Source organism: Bremia lactucae, linkage group LG17, assembly GCF_004359215.1.
Source record: "Bremia lactucae strain SF5 linkage group LG17, whole genome shotgun sequence".
Classification (NCBI taxonomy): Eukaryota; Oomycota; class Peronosporomycetes; order Peronosporales; family Peronosporaceae; genus Bremia; species Bremia lactucae.
Window position 1 is genome coordinate 346,665 of NC_090626.1, and position 10,446 is coordinate 357,110.

General features: G+C 44.3%; 4 protein-coding genes across 4 annotated transcripts in view; 2 read left to right on the forward strand and 2 right to left on the reverse strand.

Moving 5' to 3' along the window:
• CCR75_005918 (uncharacterized protein) overlaps nt 1–738 on the forward strand; it is a 2,099-nt gene extending 1,361 nt beyond the window's left edge. The window contains exon 3 of the mRNA XM_067963992.1: nt 1–738. This exon is cut by the window's left edge and continues 1,063 nt beyond it. Within this exon, the coding sequence (XP_067823322.1) occupies nt 1–683 (683 nt within the window). The 3' untranslated portion in view covers nt 684–738.
• A 551-nt stretch (nt 739–1,289) lies between these two features.
• CCR75_005917 (uncharacterized protein) lies at nt 1,290–2,180 on the reverse strand (the record flags this gene model as incomplete). Its single annotated transcript, XM_067963991.1, has 4 exons — nt 1,290–1,392; nt 1,530–1,569; nt 1,755–1,775; nt 2,096–2,180. The coding sequence occupies 4 exons, from the start codon at nt 2,178–2,180 to the stop codon at nt 1,290–1,292; spliced, it is 249 nt and encodes an 82-aa protein (XP_067823325.1).
• Nucleotides 2,181–2,761: 581 nt separating this feature from the next.
• Nucleotides 2,762–4,155, reverse strand: CCR75_005916 (uncharacterized protein; the record flags this gene model as incomplete). The annotated part of the gene is given in 3 exon segments (XM_067963990.1): nt 2,762–2,913; nt 2,929–3,341; nt 3,407–4,155. The coding sequence occupies 3 exon segments, from the start codon at nt 4,153–4,155 to the stop codon at nt 2,762–2,764; spliced, it is 1,314 nt and encodes a 437-aa protein (XP_067823324.1).
• Nucleotides 4,156–4,946: 791 nt separating this feature from the next.
• Nucleotides 4,947–6,742, forward strand: CCR75_005915 (uncharacterized protein; the record flags this gene model as incomplete). Its single annotated transcript, XM_067963989.1, has 4 exons — nt 4,947–5,791; nt 5,859–6,399; nt 6,464–6,560; nt 6,639–6,742. 4 exons carry the CDS (start codon nt 4,947–4,949, stop codon nt 6,740–6,742), a joined length of 1,587 nt encoding a protein of 528 aa, XP_067823326.1.
• Nucleotides 6,743–10,446: the final 3,704 nt, after the last annotated feature.

Genomic DNA, 10,446 nt, shown 5'->3' on the forward strand with positions numbered 1-10,446 from the left:
GGTGCGGAGACGTGCTACGGGGCGTCTTTATCCTCGACGCGTCGTTGCGCCAAGGGGTTACACGCCTCATGCTCGTGATCCCTCCGGATGATACGGAATTTCATAACCCCTGTGCCATTCAAATGGTACAATTGGACCATAACGCATTTGCGTGTCCCGAGGGCTACTATTTGGTGCAACTTGCCATGCCGTTGCCGTTGCCGTGGCAACAGCAAAAGGAAAGGCAACTCACATTGATGCAAAACGTGATTCGGCGTCTTATTCTTAGCTCCGAAGCAGAGAAGAGGAAGGAAGATGGCGAAGAGGTCGACTTTGATTGGAACGATCGAGTCGCGTGGCGCGCAATTTTTACGATGGATCACTTTATTGCAGAAGATACGAGTTTATCAACCGATGTCCATTTGCCGACAAATGCCTGGGTGTGTGAAACAAAAGTGAAAGGTGCAAATGAAATATTTCCGTTGGAAATGCACTTGGAAAGTGCAAGTGCCAACGCCCGTGCCATTTTTGAGGCACTTTGTCCCGGGGCCGACTTTTTGCCAAAAAGTGCCAGTGCTGAACAAGCAGAATTAGGAGAACAAGAAGGGGAAGAGGATGCAGTGCTTCGAGCAGCACAGAAACTCGTTCACGAAACTTTTATAGCTGGTAATTGCGCACAAGAAGGCAGTAGCGGTACTAATTAGATCATTAGTAAGATTAGTTTTGAGTAACGAAAGGAAATTTTAAGTTTTTCTTTTACTTTTGCGTTTGCCATTTTTGCGTGGCAATCAAAACAAAATATTTGCCCAATCGATGCCACGCAATTGCAAATACAATAAATTGGGTACTAGCAACATTTTCAGGCCGAACAATCTTGCATGTCATTTTTCGTGGCATCTTTTTATAATTTTCTGCCTGATGATACCAAAGCCCGTTGCTTGAGTGTCGGCGATGTTTCAGCAAGATTTGACACTGCTTTGTACGGTCAATGCAATCCACTTTTTGCGCCTCCTCGCAAGGAAAGTGGTGCTGTTTTTCTATTCGGAAATTGTCAGTCGACCTAATTATCTATGCACCAATTCAGATAAAGGAAATTGCCAGTGGATCCTATGAGAACATCTCGAGTCTGTCTGTACAGGCCAAAAAAAACAGTTCCGAAAGAGTTTTCCAAAATTTCTGAAAAATTTCATGTCGATCTTGGTACTTCGAAAGTCCTAGTTTGCAAAGTAAACTTTAAACCACACATGCCACCTTTTGCCAATCCAGGAAATTTTTTGACGAGAAGCAAAGGACCGAAATATTGAAGAGGTCTATGAGACGATATATAGCATCTCGTAACTCAACTTGCGATGCATCGTTGCTTCCACCTCAAGTGCTGCAGCTACCAAGGCCTCCATTAGCATACAAAACGCACTTTCAAAGCGCAATATATTGCGTATATATCATAGTAGTCGTGTAAGTCTCACGTCGAAAAAAAAATGATCCTAAAGAATTATCGGTCCTTACCCAATATAGCATACATAATACGTCGTATCGCACAGTCGTAACACCTGAATGAACGAATATCCGTGTCAATGTCCACTTCATAGACTTTGCAAAATAAAGTTTTCATACGAACATCAAGTAAAAGATTCGTGGCTAATGGCAATTGGCAGCACTTAGTCCCAGGAGTTCTTCAGCTAGCAAATCGACGCAACAAATCCTCGAGATACAGAGATACAACGAAAAGCGTTAATGCACGATACTGTGATTTGAACAACCTTGAAACTTCTCACCGTGTGACTCGAATCGAGACGCTAAAGATCAAACCAAACGTTTAAAATTTCCAAAAATCATCGCAACGCCTTACTCACATTTCTGTCAAACAATTTGCTGTCACTATTTTCACCATAAATATTGAAGCGAGGAATCCAATTGCCATCATAATCGATAAACTAATAACAGACATGATCCTTTTAGGTATTACGTGAGTGGTCATGAAATGGCCCTTTGTCATTAAATTAAATGAAGTCGAGTCAAGCATCGAGGCTATTATCTTGTGGCTCTTGATTGATTGGAACTATATTTGGCCACCTTTTATTGCAATAATTACACACAATAACGTCAGCGTACGTACCCAATCGATAACAGTTGCCAGAGTCTGGAAGAGTGGCACCGCTTCGGTCAGTTAATTCGCACAGGATTAGCAGTCGGCTCGACATAAAACTATTACGGTTCGATACGCATATAGTACTGTCACATCCTGTGAGGCCGCAATTCTGGACTTAAGATACAATTATCCAGGTGATCTCATTGACAGCTGCACCAACGTACGATTTTGTAATTTGAAAGGTTACGCTGAAGGGTTAGAACCGTCTCCGTCAAAATGCCACATGCAAATTGTTATTGTACGGCACCTCTAGAATTCCGTCCTGGAATACCCTTCACATAGATTCACGCACCGCTCCAAACACTTTCCACGGCTCGCATGACCTGTAATCTGGCTTTACCCCATGTAAATGTCCACAATAAAAGACCGGCGAGCAAAACTTATTTATACAATTTTTGCGTCCAAAAAAGATTGAGATTTCCTCACAGTACATTGATGTGCTTATAACGTGCTTGTGTAGCTTGTAAGAACCACTACAAAAACCGGACTTGTACGTGCTACACCAACAGATTCGCTTGTGGTAGTCCATCGTAATACTCGTCTCTTGATTCCTTGACACATAAAGAGACGGCTTTAAAAAAAGGAGAAAACACTTAAAAGTTGTTACACAGAAGGTAGTTATCACGTCATCGTTTACGTGCGACTGTATCTCGCGATAAAATTACCAATACCCGGGATCATCATCTGTGACTTTACATCGACTTTGGCATCAATAGAAGCCGTAAGAATCCGCACATCTGCCGTGCACACAAAAGGTGAGATCTGATTTAAGCCACATTTGAAACCTGTTCACTACCTACTTGGAAATTTGTTGCAAATAACGACTATACTGTCTGCAGAGCACAGAATCGAGACAAGAATCATGCGTGTTTCTTGCACTTGCAAGCGAGAAAGCGTCTCAATGGCTTGGCATTCGGCATAGCCAGTGGTGATCGTCGCGCTAAAGAGCAAGACTTGATATTGAAAAATGTCTCGTGGCAAGTCCATCTGATGCAAAGGCCAATTTTGTTGCTCGGACTCGAGACGCACATAAATCGATCCTTGCGAGACCTCGGGTTCCATTTGGTATAATATTTTTAAGAAAGGCATGCCTTCCGTACCCACTGCGACGCCACATAATTCGTCTGTTGGCAACCCTTTGGACAAGCACGAGCCTGTGGCCCCATCAATGGCATTCCCACGCAACGTCGCAAGTGTTTCTTCGAGCAAAAGACTTTGAAAACATCGTCACTCTCTCATTGCAATGGACGAAGAATAGAAAGCCAGCGATAAACGCACCGAATGAGTCGGCCCGTAGCGCGACGGAAAGTCCTCGGGTCCGATCGTCGGTCTCGTAGCGTCGTTAAGAGTAGAATCACTGCATTCGATTGGATCTCGTGAACACGTTGCGATGTTAACGTACATATAGTGGCTTTTTGGTCGGCTCGTTGACTCTCTTGGGTTTGCTGAATCAACAAGTCGTAGCGACTTTTGATCTCCTGTCGATTCTTTTTAATTTGACAAATCGCGGCCCGCGTGACGCCGTACTCGCGCGCTAAAGTGGCCTGCTTTTCCCCCTTTTCAATGCGCAAAATAATGTTATACCGGTCAGTATCACATAGATATCGCACGCGCTTTTTCTGCTTTGAAGGAAAAAGCGGCGTGTCCTTTCCGTCTTGCTCAAGATGGTCGGCTTTTGTCTCATGGTGTAGGGACAATTGCTCGTCATAAGTACTTAAATGCCTTTGTGCTAACGCTGGAAGCGCTCCAACACGCGGGGGTTGAGACTGGTCTCGAGTAGGAGCTCGAAAGGTAGGATCGCGGTCGCTGCTGTCGGACTTTGGCGTGTTTCGTCTAAAGCGATTCATAGAGGACCCGACCGACCTGCGGCGATTAGCGAGACAAAGCGTTTGAAAGGGAAACGATACAACGAGATCAAAATGGCGATGAATGCAATGCGAGGTTTCCACGCGTGTGGTGAAGCTTACGCTAGTTCTTAAGGTCAGCGTAGGAAGAGGAACCTTTAACACTAAGTCGGTTTGCAACATAAATACGCAACGCGATGGGGGACGAAGTATGGTCCATACCCCCCCCCTCCCCTTTTTTCTCTAATGTGATGACCATCGCAAGTTAAACGAGTTTTGTTAACAACCTCTTTGCATGACGCGAATCCTAGAATTTTGCGACATTGAGGATCATCGACTTAACAGCGCTGAAAGAAGTCAATGGACTTCGTCTTGCCAGTATCAATTCAAGAACGTGATGCCACAAAAGGTTGAAATCTGTACGAACGTGGTGCGTGGACTGTGCTTGTACTGGCTAGAGACGTCTCTATACATTTTTCGTATGGGCTTCGATGGCTTTTTTTGTCTGTCCCGACGGCCGACAGACAATCCCCATCGTTGCAAATCAGTTCGTCATCGTCCACCTAACCAAGTGAGGAAACCTCCTGTGTGACAAAAAGGAAGAAGAACGAGTCCATGATGTAAGACACGTCGACTTGAAAAACAAACGCATTGAAAAACCTTAATGATGTTACTGCTTCTTCATTACTACAATTTTGTACGCGAAATCGTCTCGGCAGATCCCCTCGAGAGGCCTGTGACATCCAAAAGCCAGGTCTCCGGATGACGCCACCGTCGTACCGTATACTGTATACCACTCGTACAGTAGCACATTAAAGGTGAAGTCCCTTGAAACTCTTTGCTTTAAGCGCAACAGTCTCTTTTGTCTCTTCTATTATCTTCAAACAAGGCCTTTTTCCCCTCTTTGAAGCAAGATTTGCAGCCGACGCCCATTGAAGAATCCCCCAGTGTATTTTACGCAATTCAAATTCCTCATGGCCACACCCACGTCCTCGAATGCCACTGCAGCACTAGTACTACCCGCCTATAAGTGGAACAGCGCCATCTCGGCGCGATCCAAGAGTATGGCCGAGAGAAGGTGTTGTGCCCCCCTTTTCACGCAACCAGTGGAGGCAAATACCGATTTCGTGCGGTATTGCCCCACGGTGGGGGAGGCGCCAACGACCGACAGGAAAGACCGTAAGGCGTTTTACGAAGACCTGCGGGAGCGTCACTGCAATTTAGTGCGCCGACAGCGTCTCGCCCAAGAGATGTTTGCCTACAAGGCGAAAGAAGAGTTTGCCTACAAGGCGAAAGAAGAGTTTGCGAGGACTAGTACTACCATTCACTCGTTGAGTATGCCGCACTTGGATGCGACTTCTCAAGAACCACAAAGGACAAGACTGTCTCTCATTAAGACTTTGGATTCGAAAAAAGGCATTCCGAAAGACTGGGATGGAGATTCTCACGTTGACGCCCATCAGCGTGAAACCGTGCGGCCATCGGTACTCGTACCGGTAATGGAACCGTGGCTCTTGCCTTCTATTCGGGTGAGACCATCGAAAATACTGGACGGTGGGACCGTACAGACTGTACCATCAAGTAATCAAGACTGTACGACCGAGACCCAGGAAGAAACGGCAAGTAAGAGCAAGAAACGTGTTCGATACTTGCGCAATATTGATCGACGCAATATTATTCAACGCATTGAAAATGGCGAGAAACAAGCCTCACTTGCACGGGAATTTGGCGTAACACGGGCCGCGATTTGTCACATTAAAAAAAATCGTTTTGAGATTCTGGCACGGTACAATTCCATGGTCCAAGCCGCTCAAAACATGTACGCAACACGAACAAAAATGTACGACAACATTGTACTCACTCGTTCTGTCCGTATTTTTTTGTAGCGATCGTACCGAGAATCTAAATGGACCACCCGGCATGGAAGGGATGGTTCATGAAATCCGTACCACCTCGGTATTATTGCTCCTCACGATCTTGCGTGACAAGCGGACAAATAGCGCAACATTTCGTCGCGTAGCCGGCCGATTGATCATGTGCGTAATATCAAATTTAAAAGGATTTTGTACGACAAAAAGTGACGTGATGTACGGTAGTATTCTTTTGGAGGAAACCCTATCGCGTTTGGGTACAAAAAGGGTCGAAGTCTTGACAGACACGGGACATTGGTACCAAGGTCTAGAGCATCAGTACCACTTTTGTGGCGTCGCATTGGGCGCCGAAGCTTCTTCGTTTCTCACGTCGTTCCATCAAATGGAGCCAGATGCGCCGCAAGGTTCAATCCACATTCAAGCAACATCCGACCGACTAGGCCAGCGCGTTTGGCGCTTGGAACACTTGGACTTACCCGCTGCTATAGCTCAACACAAGGTTTTGTTGCTTTCCTGTGTCTGTAGTACCGGCCATGCGGAATGTACGGCCATTGAGGTACGAAATGTATTAATATTGCGAGTTATGGCGGATTCGTATTGAGGCCGTATATTTTATGTAGGCTTTATGTAATATTGGCTGTGAGGAAAATAGTATTGCACTTGTTGTGCTACTTGTATCTTCGGACGCTATCGTCACTATCAGCAATCAATTTCCGCGTACGAAATTTGGCTGCTTTTCTAAAAGTATTGTTTAAATAGTATTGTGATCTCATTTTATCTATGATCAAATTGTAGAGGTCAAGATCATTACGGTCGGAATTACCGACCCACTTGACCCACAAACAGACGACGTCATCCATGGCTTTGGAAATTTTACATTGCGCTACCATGGAATGTAACTACGATCGAAGGGAGGTCAACTGGCGTCTTGCGTATTGTTAAAATATATACTTGCAAAATACGAAAAGTATGGTTTACATTTTCTTACTAATGGGTCTCGATTTAATTTTAGACACTTTCATGCATGAATTAAGTAAATAAATAGAAATTAGTACTGTTCACATAAGTTCTAAGATCATCTGTACAATATTCGCGATGCGGTAAAATCTGAATAGAATGCCTAAATGAAGTACGCAAGCATGGACAAACTGTAAATAGTGTTGCTATGCTATTAAAAGAAGTGTCAACACCACATGTGGTATTTGTCATGATGTTAATTGTTACACGAGAAATTGTCGTTGATTTTTTTTGCATTTTGACTATCTTTGAGATTAACAATATCCTACCCTTTCGATTTCTTTAATAATGAGACAAGATCACACAGACAGCACTTTACAATTTAACATGAATTTGAATTAATATTTTTAACGATACTATCATGAAAGAAATGATATTTCTATACATTCTTAGCAAAACTTCATGTGATAACAAATATAATTTCTTTAGTACTCGTAGCCAGGATACATTCGGTGCGGCTGTTGAACGCCGAAAGCATAGAGTGCGTGCGATACGAAATGCTACAATTTATAAAGTACACATGTTCAGCCATCGATAGGATACATACAGATGGTAAACAATAGTAAAAGCTGTTGATGTTGGACATTTTGTGTACGCTCAAACATCTTTATGACGTTTGAGTGTAATCGTTTTAAAACGGACACAGAAAATGAAACCTCAGCAGTCGGTTATATGAAGAGAGAAACGACCCAGGCGAGACCATCGTAGTGCTTCTACGAACGCGTAGCTGAATGCATGTGCAAGTTTTCTAACGACTAATATACTTTCCAATTTACCCCTTGACTACAAGTTGTCTCCTCTGCTATCGAACCCCTTTAGGTTATGAGCCCAAGTACGATGGAGGCAAACACCATTCTAAATGAAGACAATTATTTTGTGTGGGAGTTTAACACTCGAATGAAGCTCGCAAAGAAAGGTTTGCTGGAGCACCTCTTCACGACGGAGTGTCCGGGTAAAGGCGACGTTAATGCGGCCGCCTGGAAAGTCAATGACATGAAGGCTTTTGCAAATGTGTGCACAATGATCAGTCCAAGTCTTCAATCCATGGTTCGATCGGCAGAGTCTACTGCAGAGGCATGGGAGATTTTGAAGAGCTTCTTTCTTCGTCGAAGCATTCACAATCGAGTCCAGATGCGTCGGCAACTACATGATTTCAAGATGCAGAAAGGTGTTAGTGTGATGGAACACTTCCTTAAGTTTGATGAGCTATGCTTGTCGATGCAAGCTATCGGAGACGAAGTATCGCGAGATGAACAGCTCGTTATCCTGCTAGGAAGTCTGTCCGAAGAGTACGACCAGATCGTCAAGATCATCGAGAACGTGACGGATATAGATCTGTTCATGGCCAAGGAGATGCTTCGTCGCGAGAACGAAGGAATCGTTCGCAAGGACAAGAAAGAACTTGCATTAAAGGCTCAAGAAGCGTCAAGGGCAAAGTCTTTCGGTCGAAGGAAACAAGAAACAAGTTTACCGGGACGTGTTACATCTGTGGCAAGAAAGGTCACAAGAAACAAGATTGCTGGAAAAATTCTGAAAAGAAACAGAATGAAGAACAAGCGTTCACGGTGAGTGAACAAGAGGGTGAAGGGTGGCTACTTGACAGTGGTGCAAGTAGCCACATGTGCCCCTTCAAGGAAGAGTTTGTGGAAGTTCGATCACTTGATAGAGTAGTTGACATATCAATTGCGAATGGAGAAACAGTGAGGGCCGCAAGAGTTGGGACGATTCGAGTTGTATTGAAGAATCAGAAGCCTATACGTATCGAAGACGTGCTCTACGTTCCAGGATTGGATCGTAAACTTCTGTCGATTTCTGCATTGTCTGCGAAAGGACTACATATAACGTTCCAGAAAAACATATGCGAGATCAGAAACCAACACGAAGTGGTGACTCAAGTGACTCAGAAGGGGAAATTGTTCATTCTGAAGTATGAAAAAGTTGAGTCTGCAAAGACATGTCAAGAGTTAAGCGTTGCCAAGCCTGTGAGTCCATTCATATGGCATGCTCGACTGGGACATTTGCCAATGAAGGCATTGAAAACCCTCCAAAATTGTGTTGAAGGTTTCAAGATGACAGAGGTGTCTGATGATGTCAATCATTACGATGACATATGTGAAGGTTGTGTGACCGGCAAGTCATTGGTTAAGACTTTTCCGAAGTCTAGTTACGGTGAAGTGAAGACGACTTCTCTGCTACAACTAATTCACAGCGACGTAATGGGTCCAATGGAGACCAAGTCGCAGGGAGGAGCAAGATTTGTTGTTACATTTCTTGACGATTTTTCCCGATACGTAGTCGCATACTACATCGCGCATAAGTCGGAAGTTGTCGATACGTTTATCGAGTACAAGATGATGATGGAAAATCAATTGTCAGCTAAGATAAAGTGTATTCGCACCGATAATGGTGGCGAATACATTAACAAGCGCTTCAATCAAGTGTGCAGGAATGCTGGGATCATTCATCAAACGACAGTTCCGTATTCTCCACAGCAAAATGGAATGGCTGAGAGGATGAATCGGACGCTGACGGAGCGAACACGTTCACTGCTTAATCATATGCAGGTTGAGAAGAAATGGTGGGCTGAAGCCATGAACACTGCGATATTCATTACGAATCGTGTTACATGTGCTTCTCACCCGACAAAGACTCCGTTTGAAGTTTGCTTTTAAATCAAAGCCGGACTTGTCGTATTTGCGTGTCTTTGGATCGCAAGGGTATGCACACATTGATAAAGCCAACCGACAAAAGCTAGATAAAAAGGCATTTCGATGTATGCTTTTGGGCTACGCACAGGGCGTAAAGGGCTACCGTGTTTGGAACTATGATTCTAAGCGGCTGGAAATTACGAGGTCTGTGGTGTTTCAAGAGCTGCCTAAGTCTAAATTTGTGGAAGTTGTTAGTGGCCAAGATGTCACTCAACATATGAATCACCATGACGATGACGATGAGTTGCAGGTACAATTGCCCTATACGTCAACGGACAATAGACAAGAACCTATGGAGGTGGACCAAATTGGCACTCGCCCAATTTCACCCCCTAGCGAATTTGACTCTATGAGTCCATGTCCAGATATCTCTGTCTGTCCGGATCCCGCTTTTGAGATAGATGACGTCAGCATGGAGCCGGTTGATGTGGATATAGATACAGAGCAGGCCATTGTGCCCAGAGGTGGACTGAACAATATCACTGATTGCTCGGAGATGGTACCATCTCGATATGGCGGACACAATGAACCGACTGCGTTGACACCGACACCCAGTTCGAATTCTCAAGCTTTAATTCCACTGAATCATTCTGATGCTATCGTACCTGTACGTGATGTCAACCAGGTAGATCGAGCACCAAAACGATATCGCATCGACTATGAGCAAGCAAATGCAGCTCTGGAGGCCCCACTTACATACCATGATGCGATTTGTTCTCCTCAATCCAAGATGTGGAAGAATGCGATCAAGTCTGAATTAAATGCACTTATTCAGAAGAAGACATGGAGTCCGGTGAACAAAACTCCTGGTCTTAAGGTGATTGGAACCAAGTGGGTTTTTGCCATTAAGCGAAATGAGCATGGAGAAGTTGATCGAT